The sequence below is a fragment of the Microcaecilia unicolor genome, chromosome 4, assembly GCF_901765095.1.
Source record: "Microcaecilia unicolor chromosome 4, aMicUni1.1, whole genome shotgun sequence".
Lineage (NCBI taxonomy): Eukaryota > Metazoa > Chordata > Amphibia > Gymnophiona > Siphonopidae > Microcaecilia > Microcaecilia unicolor.
The window spans coordinates 307,193,726-307,209,715 of record NC_044034.1 but is presented as its reverse complement, the minus strand read 5'-3'; the positions used below and the strand labels follow the sequence as shown (position 1 = coordinate 307,209,715).

The window sequence follows — 15,990 nt, the reverse complement described above, 5'->3', positions numbered from 1 at the left end:
TATATTATTATTATTATTCTGGGTTTTATTTGAAGTGTTACTAACCCACTATTCAAATTTTTAGTGTGTTTATTAATAAATACATAATAACAGTATTATTTTAATTTAAAAAATACAAGAACCAAATTAAACTGTCAGTGATAAAACATTAAACAAAATAAATCTAAGCTTTCCATGACAATACAGAGTATGCAGAAAAAAGCTTTCATTGTCTCTTATATATCGATATCGATATAGATAGATATAGATATACATATTTATTTATTTATAATTGTATTTATTTGTTTGTTTGTTTATTTATTTATTTGTCAAATCACTCGTGTTCCTATTCAGAATGTCGCATCAATTTTTCAGAATCTTGGACGTGCGAACTTTGCCTAGGATATTTTTTTCTTTATTATCCACAGTTTATCCCGAAGTATGCTGAAAGACAGAGTTTATCTTTCAGACGTGCCAGTAGTTGCTCCTCACAGGGGAGGGGGGGGGGGGTCTGCCTCTGATATCATGAAACACAGTTAAAACGTATGAGAGTAATTAAAATAAAATAATAGCCAAAAGTTGCATCTGGCAACCGAGCCCCAAATAGCTGCCCTCTCCCAACAGCAGGGCATGACGTCATAGCAGGTACCTGGGCCCAGGTCCGCAACGCAGCCAATCCGGAGTCGGAGGAGTCCCGGGAGGGCACCAATCAGGAGGCGGTCCGCGGTGGGATAAAGTGGCGCGCGCGAGTCCCGGGTACCTGCCGGGCAGCGCGAGGCAGGTTGCGATTGAGCCACAGAGCAGCAGCAGCAGTAGCACCGCCACCAGCACCAAGGGGGCCGCGGCATGGCATTCCCCGTCCGACCCCGAACTTCCTTCCTCATCCAGGATATTCTGGCCGACCGGCACCTGGAGAGCAGCGCTCCCAGCCGAGTGACTCCGTCTCCAGGCAGTCCCAAAGCGGCGACAGCAGAACCGATCCGCAGCCCGCGGCATACTGAGCCTGAAACGTCGGAACTGGACAAAGGTAACATAACAAGGAGCACATCTGAGCTGACAAACAACATTCTGCTTCTTTGCAGGATTTTAGCAGGGGTAACAAATAAAGGAATGCCAAGATACTGCTACCCTGCAGAAATTTCCTCGGAAGCTTCTGAGGCAGCCCAAGGCATATTAATCTTTTTGAGCTTCATTGTCACGGATTAGTAATCTGCTGGGTGGCATCCGCTGTGTGGGGCTGGCGAACATTGCAGAAGGGAAACAGGTTTAAAGTTCTGTCATCTTGCAAAAAGTTTTGATTGTTAGATCCATAGTAAGTAACTGTGAACTCTCTGCAAAATAATTAAATATTTGTCATCTTTGAACAGATCTTTAATTTTCTTGCTTTGCAATGATCCTTACAACATCACGTCCGTGACAGGGTCTATGGCATAGCGTTAAAGAGCCTGCACAATTTTAAAGGTCTTTATCTCAGCTCATAGCTCAGGTCCTGCAGATGGACCTTTGCAAAAGGGCTTTTAGCACGCAGGACTGTAATTCTAAAACACTTTGGGACCTGAAACAGTTATTTCATTCTAATGACTGTTAGTCGTTAAGATAAGTTATTAAATTCTTGATAAATCAAGAACTAAATACATTATCTAATCTTATGTAATTCTTGACAAAGCAAGAATTCTGTATGCCATATGGAACAGTTCTGTTTTTTTTTTTTTTTTTTAATACATTTGTACAGTGGATTTATTTTTCGCAGCATTTTAATTTTGCCGCTGAAAGTTCCCTAAATTCACCTTGTCCTATAATGAGAAATTTGACAACATCTGCAAGATAGATTGCCAGTGACTGCTACTGAATACATATACAATATTTTATGGATACAGTAGGGAAAACAGAGCATCTGCTACTTAAAAGTAAATAAGACATTTTGCATTTTATTTTGATTGTATGTTTGAATTTGTAATTGAAATAGTGTGAATCCGCGATTTCCTGCTGGGCTCCACTCTAAAACAATCTTAGCTAGGACAGTGGTAAACATTCACTGGATTATTGTATTGTTTGGGAGAGATGTGCCCAGCATGTCTGTTCCTATGAATGCTTTTTATTTGACAAATCTGTCTCTGAAGCTCTATGAATGCTTTCTAAGAACAAACGCATCTCTGAGTCTGAGATAAAATGTTCAATATTGATTGGGGGGGGGGGGGGGGGGAGGGGGAGATTGCAATAACATATTTATTGCGTTTAATGGGGATTCGTGGAACTGAGAAACTAATTCTTTGTCTCCAAACTTGGAAGCTGACCTCATAAACTTGGAAATCAAATGTTAAAGAGAAAAGAGCCATTTCTTACATTTCGCAATTACCTTGTGTTTGTATGTAACTTTAAAATAAATTTAGCTACATGCCCCTTCTGCAGTGTGCCTGCACTGAATGAGCAGATAACTGTTGAAACGAAATTATTGTACTATTTCTGATAATTAAATAGGAGTGGGGTAGGGCGCTTTCATATTTTTGCTCTTACTAATAGTCCGTGTCTGAAGGAGATTATAATGCTACTTTTTTAGGGGATTTCAAATTATTATGCTACAGAGCAATATTTTCAAATTAAGACTTGGATGAACCACTGATAATTGTGACTTAGCAATATCGGACACTTCCACCGCCCTCCACCACCACCGTCACACACTTGAAAGAACTGCCATTCCCTTTCGGCTGTGGCTGTTCTTAATACTCGTCTTATTTGTCCATTCAGAAGAAAAAACAAAAAGTGAAGAATCCAGCAGTATGTCGAGGTGGCTGTGCCTAGATTTAAATTTCAGATCGTGTATGCAGAACGATATCATAGTAACTGGATCGCTAGCAAAATAAATAACAAAATTTATGGTAAAAACAGCACTTCAAATTCGATTCATATCATTCTCCAAATCAGATGTTTGTTTGTTTTTTTTTAATGGGGAATCTTTCAGACACAAATAAGGCTGAAGAATGAGTGTGTGTGTTGGGGAAGGGAGACAATCCATAGTATGATGTATACTAGATGGTTTGATTTACAGGGTTAGAAGTGATCGTTGCCAGAAATAATTCATTCAGTGTCCAGTGTCCAGTGTCCAGTCATGTAAATTCTATAAATCGACTCCTAAGGATTTTTAGGCTGCTAAATAAATAAATATACACCCAGTTATGAAGCATCAGGCTGCAGTTGTGGTTTGGTGTTTCCTTGCCTAGTGAGGTTTTTAGGTATGTTGTCCCTATGCCGTACCCTGTCTTTGGGGTTTCATGGTCTAAAGTTTGTTTCTCCTATTTTTTTTCCCAAACAGATCAAAATTATACTATTTTTCAATTTATATTAACAATAATAGCCAAAAACAACAATAACACCAGAAAAACAAAAATAAAAACAGTTCACCTCCAGTATGGGAGAAAGGAGAAAGTATCACTTTTGGAAAATTAAACAGCCTCCACAACAGGCAAACACTCTCTGTTTCTTCTCCCCCTTTCCCCCCCCCCCCCCAATCAAAGGAAACAGAGATGTGCACCAACAACAACAAAAAAAAGATGTAGAATTATGTTTCACAATCCAGTATTTAAATATTCTGTAAGTGGTAACTTCAGTATCCCCTGCCATTTCTGAAATACAATTCTGAAGTGAACCTGAAGCCTTACTACTACTACTTAACATTTCTAGAGCGCTACTAGGGTTACGCAGCGCTGTACAAAATAAACAAAGAAGGACGGTCCCTGCTCAAATGAGCTTACAATCTAAAGAACGAAATGTCAAGTTGGGCAGTCTAGATTTCCTGGGTAGAGGTGTAGTGGTTAGGTGCCGAAGGCAACATTGAAGAGGTGGGCTTTAAGCAGAGATTTGAAGATGGGGAGGGAGGGGGCCTGATGTATGGGCTCAGGGAGTTTGTTTCACGCGTGGGGTGAGGCGAGGCAAAAAGGGCGGAGCCTGGAGCTGGCGGTGGTGGAGAAGGGTACTGAAAGGAGGGATTTGTCTTGAGAGCGGAGGCTACGGGTAGGAATGTAAGGGGACATGAGGGTTGAGAGGTAAGGAGAGGCTGCAGATCGAGTACATTTGTAGGTTAGTAGCAGAAGCTTGCATTGAATGCGGTACCTGATCGGAAGCCAATGAAGTGACTTGAGGAGAGGGGTGATGTGAGTGTATCGGTTCAGGCGGAAGATAAGACGTGCAGCAGAGTTCTGAACGGACTGAAGGGGGGATAGGTGGCTAAGTGGGAGACCAGTGAGGAGTAGGTTGCAGTAGTCAAGGCGAGAGGTAATGAGAGAGTGGATGAGAGTTCGGGTGGTGTGCTCCGAGAGGAAGGGCGGATTTTGCTAATGTTATACAGGAAGAAGCGACATGTCTTGGCTATCTGCTAGATGTGTGCAGAGAAGGAGAGGGAGGAGTCGAAGATGACACCGAGGTTGCGGGCAGATGAGACGGGGACGATGAGGATGTTAACTGAGATAGAGAGTGGATAAGTCTTGTATGACAGGTACCACAGGTACAATATAGCAATAACATGCAAACAATATAATATGCCACTATTGTATTGTAAACTAATGTCAGGTATTTCTGGTCTTCAAATGCTGCCAACAAGTCTGGTTGTCAGGATATCCACACTGACTAATCATCAAATATTTGCATGCATATGCTAGCAGAGCCCAGTTAATTTGCATGCTTTTGTTACTATGTAACCCAGATCTGTTTGTAGGTCTGGAGGACTGCTGTTGTTTACCCCCTCCTAACTGTAATGTCCTTTTATGCCCTTCTTCATCCAGAGGCATATCTGTCAGACTGTGAAAATCCTCCGCACTCTTTGCAGGACAGCAAAAAGATTGCAAAGCAGCAGCAGCAGAAGCGATCCAGAGCGGCCTTTTCCCATACTCAGGTCCTAGAACTGGAGAGGAAGTTCAGCCACCAGAAGTACCTGTCAGCCCCCGAGCGAGCTCATCTGGCCAAGAGCCTGAAGCTCACCGAAACGCAAGTGAAGATCTGGTTCCAGAACAGAAGATACAAAACCAAACGGAAGCAGTTGGCTTCAGACTTGGGGGAGCTGGAGAAGGCCAACCCACTCCCTGGTTTGGCCGGGGACGAAGACTTTAGCAGAACTTCCCTCATATCCCTGTACCACAGTTACCAGTACTATCCATATCTCTGTTACTTAAGTGGCTGGCGACCTCCACTCTGGTAACTGTACAGTCCTCACAAGATGTTTTGAGGATTTGTTTGTTTCAACCAAAAAAGTGAAAGTCGATTATGTAAGAACCTTGTGAAACCGAACTACACTTGTGCATTGGGTAGTTGATTGGAAGATATTATATTTAATATTTAAATGATGCCTTAAAATGCAAAACCCAAATGGGTGGTAAATGTCATGTCTTTCAATCTTTCAATATGCCACGGGGGTTTCACATAACTGCCTCTACCCATAGTGCTTTCCTGCGGGATTAGCACTTAAACCCACCTACAAAGAACGTGATTAATTATCTATATAAATTAATTCAGTCATGGCAAGAATGTTCAAACCATTGTCAGATATAAACTTTCCAGTATCAATCCATGACTTGCTGAATCAGTAAGACAAAAGAAATCTGAAATGCCTTAATTTGTTATTTGAACAATGTTTACATTTTAAAGGAACTGTTTTGTAATGTGATTTAATGGTGAATAATTTGAATGGTATCTACTGCGTTTTTAATACAGAAATACAACTAGGAAGGGTTTGATTAGAATTTATGAGGTTGTTCATTAGTGTGAAACTTGTCTGGGCTCAATACTTACAGCATTTTTTTTTGGGGGGGGGGGTTCATGTAATTAGCTGAAGTTTAGACCTCTGGTTAATCAGAAAATAGGGGAACAATGGCACAGAGGCAGACAACTCCTATCTTCAAATACAGCAAACGGGTCAGGTTTTCAAAATATCCACACTGAATATGCATGAGAAATACATGCACTGCCTTCACTCTAGGGAAATGCATCATGCTTATTACTTGGATATTCTGACAACATTTTTGGCTTGTCACACTCAAGGCCTGGAGGTGACTCAGTCCTGTTGTAGCTTAATCTCAGAGGGGAGAGGAAAATCATGAACAACGGAATTCATAGATAAAATCCTAAATGTCAAAGACATGTCTTGGGGTGACATGCTGATCCTTAATTTGCAGTAGTTTAACAGAAATGTGTTATTAAAAATATTATTTAATGCAAGTGTTGTTCAAATATATCACATCATAAAACATAGAGGTAAAGGTGAAATTTTCATGGGGTAGACTTCAGCAGGGGTCAGAGAGTCACCAATGATGTTAAACAGATTTAAATTATGGAGTACTGATATAATATTAATAGTTCAGCTTTAAAGTACCTTAGTGCTGTCTTTAAATTCTGGTCAGTTAGGTTTGACTTAATCTAGCTAAACTTCTAGCCAGTTTTTTCCATGATCTTTACTCCCAGTCCTCAAAGGCCATCAATAGGACAGGTTTTCAGGAAAGCCCTAATGAATATACATGAGATAGATTTGCATATAATGGGGGGAGTAGGAATGCAAATCTCCCTCATGCATATTCATTAGGAGTGTGCCCTTGAGGATTGGGAGTGAAGACTAAGGCTAAATTGCATTGACACAACATGGAAGAAAAACTAAGGGTGTGCATGGAAAAAGTTTGTGATCATTTTCAGAATTGTTGGCCAATTTTTGGACATTTTTGGTTCATTTCATAAATTAATGCACATTGTATTTGATTAATTTGTTCATAATTTTTATGTGCATTAATTTGAAGTTTTTATGTCTGTAAAGTTGACTTAGAGCAGAGCTTTGTAAGCCTGAATATGGAGGAGATGAATTTGCATATCCTGAGCCTCCAGTGTGCAGAAATTATTCTCATGCATATGCATTGTGAATTTCCTAACAACCCAACTGGCTGTGGGATCCCCAGGACAGGCTTGGGAAGCTGTGATTTAGAGGACACTGTATATGTGTATAAAATTTTCTGAACTGAAACCAGAAACTGAATACACCTTCCTAGAGAAAATATTTAGTACACTGTACATGAAATGACTTCTCTGCACCCCTCCATTCAACTTTAAAAAAATGTCATTACCTGACCTGGCAGGGACCGCCAAGTCCCCTTCCACTGGCAGTGCCCTGAACTCTGCATCTCATTTTGAAGGTTGTCTGCAGCTCCATGAGCCACTGATGCTGGTCCCTGCACAGGGTGTGCACAAAAACTGATCATGCATGGGTACCATAGGTACCTATAGGAGTGGAAGAGTAGCCTAATGGTTAGTGCAGTGGGATTTGATCCCAGTGAAGTAGGTTTGATTCCCACTGTAGCTCCTTGTGACCCTGGGCAAGTCACTTACCTGCTGATTCTATTTAGCCAACACATGTAACTTAATTGGCTTAACAAGTGTTGCTAATCATCATTTAACAAGCTCTAATTAGAATTTACGTGCACAGCCTGTTAAGCATATTTTGTAACACAGTGCACCTAACTTGTAACATGCACAGGCAAAAAGGGATGGGAAATGGGCATTTTGTGGGCATTCTGAAATTTATGCACATAGTTATAGAATATGGTCCTCTGCGCCTAAATCTATCCGCTGGGATTTATGCCACATTTTCATTGGTGTAAATAGAGGCATGTAGTTTTAGGCAGTGGGATAGTGACTAAGCATATTTGATATACTGCGCCTAAATCTAGGCGCCACTTATAGAATATGCTTAGTCGGAAATGTTTTCTGCGCAGATTTTGTAGGCGTCATATATAGAATCTCCCTTGTAACCCTCCATTGCTCCAGGTTCAAAATAAGAACCTGTAGATAATATATAAACCACTTTGATTGTAACCACAGAGAGGCGCTATATCAAGTTGCATTCCCTTTTCCTTTCCCCCTATGCTCATCGAGCTATTGCCAACTGCTGAGCAGGGCTGCAGAGCTGTAAGCACTGCCTGAAGAAATCTTCAGCTGGTGACGCTTAGGGATCTCCACCAACTATCACAAGGGTGCACCGCTGCTGGGTGGGCCTGAGCACAAAACACTCAGATTCTATAGCACTGCACACCCAAATTTCTGACTAGCGTGCAAAAATGGGTGTGCAAGTTATAGAATGGTGCCAATCGTGTGTCTAAACAGCCCTTAAGTGACATTAAATTGCTGCTACTTGGTACTATTTTCCAGTTATGCATGTAGCTGTGCTTAGGCACCAGGGACATAGCCAGACTTTGGCGGGAGGGGGGTCCAGAGCCCGAGGTGAGGGGGCACATTTTAGCCCCCCCCAGTGCCGCCGCCTCCCTCCTCCGCCATTGCCTATCCCCCCCCTGCCGCCGCCACCACCAACAAGAACTTTGCCCCCCCCTGCCGACGACCCTCTCAACCCCCCTCCCGCCGCCAACCCTCCTCCACCGCCGTTGCCTACCTTTGCTGGCAGGGGACCCCAATCCCTACCAGCCAAGGTCCTCTTCTTCCGGCGCAAGGCTTCGTTCTGTTTCTGAGTCTGACGTCCTGCACGTTGTACAGAAAAATGTTTATGATCTGAGAACCAGAATTTGTTACAGGCTTCTTCTACATTAAAAACTCTTTGATCCAGTCCAGAGAAAAACAATGCTGGCTTGCACCAGAAAATGAGGACCTTGGCTGGCGGGGGTTGAGGTCCCTCGCCAGCAAAGGTAGTCCACGGCGACGGCGGCAGCGGGGGAGGGTTGGCAGCAGGAGGGGGGGTCGAGAGGGTCATCGGCAGGGGAGTCCAGGGCCAAATCTACAGGGGCCCTGGCCCCCATGGCTCCATGTAGCTACGCCACTGTTAGGCACTATGCCATAAAGCATGCCAACCTGGAACTACCATTGGGCTACCGCAGGAGCCTGGCAGTAGTTCCCAACCCCCACCCCCAGCATGTGCCATTTCCAGCGCTACAAAAAAGTTTCTATTTTTGTAGCACCGGCGCTTACCTGGCGGTAATCTGCACTGCCCTGTTGCCACTGGGTTAGCGCAGGAGCCCTTAGAACCATCTCATTGGGTGGTGGTAAGTGCTCCCCTCAAAAAAATGGCCATGCAGAAAGAGATTCACTTACCGCACGGCCATTTCTTTTCTACTACTACTACTACTTAACATTTCTAGAGCGCTACTAGGGTTACGCAGCGCTGTACAGATTAACATAAAGGACAGTCCCTGCTCCAAGGAGCTTACAATCTAAAGGGTGAAATGTCAAGTAGGGGAAGTCCAGGTTTCCTGAATAGAGGTATGATGGTTAGGTGCCGAAGGCGACGTTGAAGAGGTGGGTTTTGAGCAAGGCTTTGAAGATGGGCAGGGAGGGGGCCTGGCGTATGGGCTCAGGGAGATTATTCCAGGCATGGTGTGAGGCGAGGCAGAAAGGGCGGAGCCTGGAGTTGGCGGTGGTGGAGAAGGGTACTGACAGGAGGGATTTGTCTTGAGAACGGAGGTTACGGGTAGGAATGTAAAGGGAGATGAGGGTAGAGAGGTAGGGAGGGGCTGTAGATCGAGTGCATTTGTAGGTTAAAAGGAGAAGCTTAAACTGTATGCGGTACCTGATCGGAAGCCAGTGAAGTGACTTGAGGAGAGGGGTGATATGAGTGTACCGGTTCAGGCGGAAGATAAGACGTGCAGCAGAAAAACAAGACAGCCTTTTACCTGCTGTGGTAAAAGGGGGCCCTCAGCGCACATCAAAAACACCCACTGTGGTAAAAAAAAAAAACCCTTAGTATCTAAATGCTATAGCGCATGATTACAAAGGGAGTGTGCACGTGGGCAGATCAGGGGCGTGTCTTGCAGTTGCACGTGTAAGTTATAGAATACTATCAATTGCATAACTGCTATCTTTAGGTGTGACCATTTACACCAGACATTGACATGATGTAAGTGCTTGTGGTTAAAATTAGGTGCATGCATGCCAACGTTTATTCTGTAGCAGTAATTTCACATGCAATTGCTGTTATTACATTGGCGCTTAGTGGTCATATTTTTGCACCTAATTTTTGGTGCTCTTTCTTGAATCTACCCCAAAGTGGGTGGCTCCATTCCCACCCAGGGCTACAACACTGAGCCACAGAGGCCTGGCTGGCAGATGTTTGGTCTGTAGCCTCACTAGCTTTGCTAGTTGTTTAGATTATTACAGAACTTGTGATAAGGGGATTTGGATTAGCTCATGCCCTTTCAGAACTAGCTGAAGGCGAACTACATTCAGATATGGGGGGGGTAAGACATTGGGGGGGGGGAAACTGGGCAGTGGCATACCAAGGGGGGGCGGGAGGGGGCGGTCCGCCCCGGGTGCACACCGCTGGGGGGTGCCGCGGCACGTGCCTGCTCCTCCGAGTTCGCTAAACTTGTTAGTTCGCTGCAGCTCCCTCTGCCCCGGAACAGGTTACTTCCTGTTCTGGGGCAGAGGGAGCTGCAGCGAATAAACAAAGTTTAGCGAACTCAGAGGAGCAGGCGCACGCCATGGCACCCCCCTCCCAGCGGCATGCACCCGGGGGGGGGTGTCATTTCGGGGGGGGGGGAGGTGTCATCTAGTGGGGGGGGGCGCGCTGCACCCAGGTGGGCGCATCGGCGCTCCGCCCCGGGTGCCATCCAGGCCAGGAACGCCACTGAAGCTGGGAGAGGTCTGGGGTGTTAAGTATAGGTAATGCAAGTTTTAGCTTCATTCATTCACAGAAAGCTTTAGTACTGCTGGAACACTTCTGGGTTAGGAGAAAAAGCCCTCAGAAACATTAGACACTTTGTCTCAGGTTTTGAACACTGTTACTGAGTTAGTCACAATGTGTCCAGTGCTCAGATTCTATCATAGGGCAACAAACTCCTATTCATTACACTGAAGTCGTACTGGCTAAAGCAACAACCCTTGTTACACTTGCCTCTAGTCACAGAAATAAGTTCAAAATGGCGTCTGTGACGTCACACGCCCACAGTCCTCAAATATATATACACTCCTCCTTCTACAGCTTCTTAAAGATAGACTAACACAGGAATGGATGTTCCAAAAGAAAAACACAGGAATGGCAGACGCCATTTTGAACTTATTTCTGTGACTAGAGGCAAGTGTAACAAGGGTTGTTGCTTTAGCCAGTACGACTTCATTTTCTTGTAAAATTCATCAAGATGTTGTTTTCCAGATTTCAGATACCTACCAGCAGGTTCCTGATGAAGCCGTGATTGAGTGAAACGGTGGCCCCGTCGAACCTTAAATCATATGCTGGACTCGGGATCTTGGAATTCCTGAGCTAAGCTAAGTGTCTGTTTGAAATATAGAGGAAGTCTTAGCCCAGTATTTACGGAATTTGAAAAGTGTAATGAATAGGAGGGTTTTTTTGCCCTATGATAGAATCTGAGCACTGGACACATTGTGACTAACTCAGTAACAGTGTTCAAAACCTGAGACAAAGTGTCTAATGTTTCTGAGGGCTTTTTCTCCTAACCCAGAAGTGTTCCAGCAGTACTAAAGCTTTCTGTGAACGGATGAAGCTAAAGCTTGCATTATTTGTATTAGATTATTAACAGCTTTAGCTGCTGCTTAATTTACGTTTCAGGTGTTAAGTATAGGAACATGGGCCTCGATGCTCAAAGGTCTGGTGCTAAAGCCAACCGTGCAAACCCCACAGTGCAAGAACAGCGCAGAAGCTTTGCTCTCCAATGTTCAAAAGAAATGACATTCAAATTTCATGTTGTGCTAGTAAACCGAAAGCAAGGGGAAGGAACATGCCTGGTGCATATGCAGAAAAGGTTTGAGGTAAGCACAGCTCTTGTGCGCATACCCAGGCAAAACCAGAAGTGCAAGCATAGGCGTTGGAGCGGGGGGCACGGGTGCCATGGCACCCCCAATCAGAAGGTGGTAGGAAGTTGTGATGTAACTTCCTAGTACCACCTTCCAATCCTTTCAGTGCCTCCGCCTTGGCTCGTGCTCATGTAGACTGCTCCAGAGTCCAGCTCCTCCTGCTGCCTGCTCTCAGCTGCCACTGGCCTACTGCCAATTGCTTCTGCTGCTGTCTGGGTCTCCGCAGCATTACTGCCACCACTAATGCGCCACTACTGTCAACGCTGCTACCGTACCTCCTACCACCACCTGCCGCTGCTATTACCGCACTGCCGCCAGTGCTACCTTCATTCCCAGCCCCCAGTTCCAAGTGCCACCAACATCATTACCTCAGCACTACCCCCATCACAGCTCCTACTCTCAGCTGACTGACTGCCACGCCTGGGAGATTGCTGCTGGAGAGTAGCCGCCACTGCTGCTCACTCAGATTGGTAACCGGTTGCCTAAGTTGGACAACAGACTGGCCGAATGGGGGGGAGGGGAGGAGGACTGGGGAGGCTGTGCTGAATCTACACTGGCCGTACTGCTGCACTGCACAGATTTTTCTCTGGACTGGATCAAAGAGTTTTGAATGTAGAAGAAGCCTGTAACAAATTCTGGTTCTCAGATCATAAACATTTTTTTCTGGACAATAGATCTGGAAATATGTGAACAAAAGACCATGTGTGAAGTCTTTAAAATCAGTAGAAAATTTTAACTTTCACGTGCCATTCAGTTGCTTTTCATTGGCTTTGTGCAATATACAGCACAGTTCCAAATTCTCTTTCTTACTTTTAAGGATTTTATTTATTTACAAAATGTTATACCCCTATATATTAACAGTCTAAGCAGTGAACAAAGAATTCATTATACAATACATTAAAAAAATATATTAAAGCAAATGCATAAAAATATACATAAAATCACAAGAGCCAGATTTAACATTAAAATTAGGTGTCTGATTACTAAGCTGCCCTAAAAAGTGTCCCACTCAACCTGATCCAGTGCAGTAGCACTTGTGGCCAGCGTGGATTCAACACAGCCTCCCCAGTCCCACCCCCCTTGCTTTCTTCTAGAGGAAGTCATTTTGTATGGTATTTTTCTCTGCCTGCAGTGTGCTTTGTGACTTCTGTAATTTAATTTTGTGGTTATAACTGTATACTATGTATATGAAGAATGAATGGAAGAAATGATATTACAATTAGTAGTATTATGAGGGTGCAGTCTGGGGCAGAGCTTGGGCACCCCCAAACAAAGAGGTGTTCCGCTGTCCCTCTTCTGTGCCTTTAAGTATAAACTTTTCAAAAATTGCACGTACATTTTTAAAAAGGCTCATATTTATGCGAAGAAAAACGGACACCAATGGGTGCTTTCACTTTCGCTTTTACTCTGACTCGCATACGTTTCTTTCTCACTATCGGTGCCTAGAGGCTACACAGGCTTCCTTCTGCTTCCAAAATGACATAAAACTGGCAGTTTAATGTCAGAAACTCAGAGGAAATCCTTTCCTCAAAACCTTCAATGCCACCCCTGAGCTGGCAATAAGTTTTCAGCATTAAGGCTGTTGTTTGAGCATTTTGAGGGAAATTGATTAGCGAAAGCTAATCAAGAAATGTATTAAGTTATGTCCAATAAAAAAGGTATCATCTTATTTTCTTTTCCATGTTTTATTTTGTTTGATTTCTATTGATAACCTTAAGAGTGGACTAACACGGCTACCACACTCCTCTACTTATGAGGGAATATAGAAATAACTTCATTAACTTCCATTTCAGTACATTTAAATATACAATTTTGCAGCCATCTTTGACATGCACATTGATACCTGCACTAGGGCCTTCTGAACATTCTGCACACATTAACATGTGTGCTACTCCAGCGTTAATCGCCTTTAACACCAGCATTAGGTTTTGAGGATGCTAAAGAGCCAAAATGTTGCTTTCGGCACCTAACCTTTATACCTTTCAGGAAATCTAGACTGCCCCTATTTGACTGACTGTACATTTGTCCTTTACATTGTAAGCTCCTCTATGTTAAATTGTACAGCGCTGCGTAACCCTAGTAGTGCTTTAGAAATGTCAAGTAGTAGTAGTAGAAGTAAGAGGAAGATGGGAGAAAGCAGCAATATCCTTCAGTGTTTGAGCTTTTATGGCTGTTAGCTGGGATGTATCCTTAGTAGTGAAGACCAGAATAATCAGGCAGACTGGACTTTATTTGTTATCATGTGCTATGTTACTTCTCAGATAAACTGTATTTACAGTCCTGTCTTCCTTACACACATACACTTGTATAAATGACTGGAATGAAGAGGGGCCTTGTTTTTATGTATATTTTGCTACTAAGTTTTTTCAGAACACGCATTTTTCTTTGCAATAAATGTACAGTATAGATGTTGTGTTCTTAGTTTGCCTACTACACCTTTAAAACATCATTTCTTTACAATAAATTCATTATGCTATTGTAAAATATTTATTCTGAATAGAGTTCACAGACAATCCTATTATGGTAGCGGCCCGAAGTGGGGGGGGGGGGGGGCAGGGTCAATTAGATCATTGACCTACAAGGCAGCAGAATTCCTAGGAGCAGTTCAAATTCCTTCTACTAACGCACTCCTCTCTGTGACTCAGATCGGTTGATAATAAAAGTAACAAAGTTAGAATACGGAGAACCAACTAACTTTATATAGTTGACAAATATTTAAAGGTGTAGTGATTTTTCTCAGGACTGCTATATTCCTTTGCTCAGGTAGTTATCGGGGCTCTGAATGCTACATCACCTTTGTTCCCACCTTCACCCCTTTTATTCAATATAATTCATCCCCAGATGGCTGGGCAGCACTGGACTCCTCACCATCCTGAAGAAGAAGAGAGGAATCTCCTCCAAGCAGAGGCTACAGAATCAGGCTAGCCTTTGACCATCTTCTCTCCCTGCCTGGAACTCACTCCTGTCTTCTCTGCAGCATGCCCAAGTCCTATGGGCCTTCTTGGGACGGAGCAGGGGCGTAGCCAGACAGCCAGTTTTGGGTGGGCCTGAGCCCAAAATGGACGGGCATGGAATTGAGCCCCTCCTGGCCCTCCTACGCTCTGCATTCTGCCTCTCTCCCTACCCTCAAACACAAAATATTAAATACCTGAGCTGGTGGGGATTCACAAACTGCACCAGGTGAAGATTTCCTCCTCCTTCCAAACAGCAGCTGGCAGCACTTAACTTGAGCTGACACTGCTGCCAGTAGTCCGTACATGCTCGGTGCTTCCGCATGGGTGACAACTGAGCATGTGCAGAGGGGCCGGTGTGTGGTGCCAGATGCCATTTGGATGAGCATTGGCTGCCTGAGGAGAAGGATTCCCACCAGCCACAGCAAGAGTGCCATGATTTTGGGTGGGCCTGAGTTCAAATTGGGTGGGCTCTAGCCCACCCAGGCCCACCTGCAGCTACGCCACTGGGATGGAGACTTGAACTTTCCTTTCATCTGGTGCTCATTTCCCTTTTATTGCTGTCTTGAATCTTTTCTTAGCCATGTGATCGAGGATGGAACCTGAAAAATCCTTGTTACATCAGCAGAGCTCCTTAAACAGGTTCAATTCCAAAACAAAGGTGATGCTGGAAGTCAGAATTAGTTCAAAATGGCTTCACGTTACCCAGCTTTGCACGCTCGTGTTCTCTGAGTGACTGCACTTGTGGATAATAGCTGAAAACAGTGTGCATTCTTTTGAAAAATAGTGCAGCCATTCAAGTCACTGTGCATACATGAACAATTGCACGTGAGTGAGCCACTGCACATGCATGCACTATTAGGGAAAAGAGTGCACACTTTTTCACAAGAGCATGCCCTCAACAACTAGAATGAACATTCCCAGAAACATCACAAGCAAACATTTTCTGGCTGTCCATCCTCTATTTATTTGCTGGCCTAAGAAAACAGACATCTTGATGTTCCTTTACTAAGACTTAGGTGCTCAATTTCAAAGCAGATAAATGTCTCAAGATGGCCAAAAAACATCCACCTGCCCACAATTTCCAAATTGCGATTTTTGAAAGGCAAAATTTGGTTGTTTTACACTGCAGTTCATCCAAATAGCAAGGGGGTGTGTTGTGGGTTTGTTTTAGATGGGACTAGGGTGAGCCCAAAATTAGGACGTATTTCAGCAATAATGGATTGGGAAGAAATGTCCAAGTCTAAAAAGAAGGACATTTTTATCTCCAATCATGCCC

The 15,990-nt window shown here is 43.8% G+C and overlaps 1 protein-coding gene across 1 annotated transcript; it reads left to right on the top strand.

The window, feature by feature from the left end:
* The first annotated feature begins 825 nt into the window (after positions 1-825).
* On the top strand, positions 826-5,167 carry NKX3-1 (NK3 homeobox 1). The gene is made up of 2 exons (XM_030199610.1): positions 826-1,006; positions 4,755-5,167. The coding sequence occupies exons 1-2, from the start codon at positions 826-828 to the stop codon at positions 5,165-5,167; spliced, it is 594 nt and encodes a 197-aa protein (XP_030055470.1).
* Positions 5,168-15,990: the final 10,823 nt, after the last annotated feature.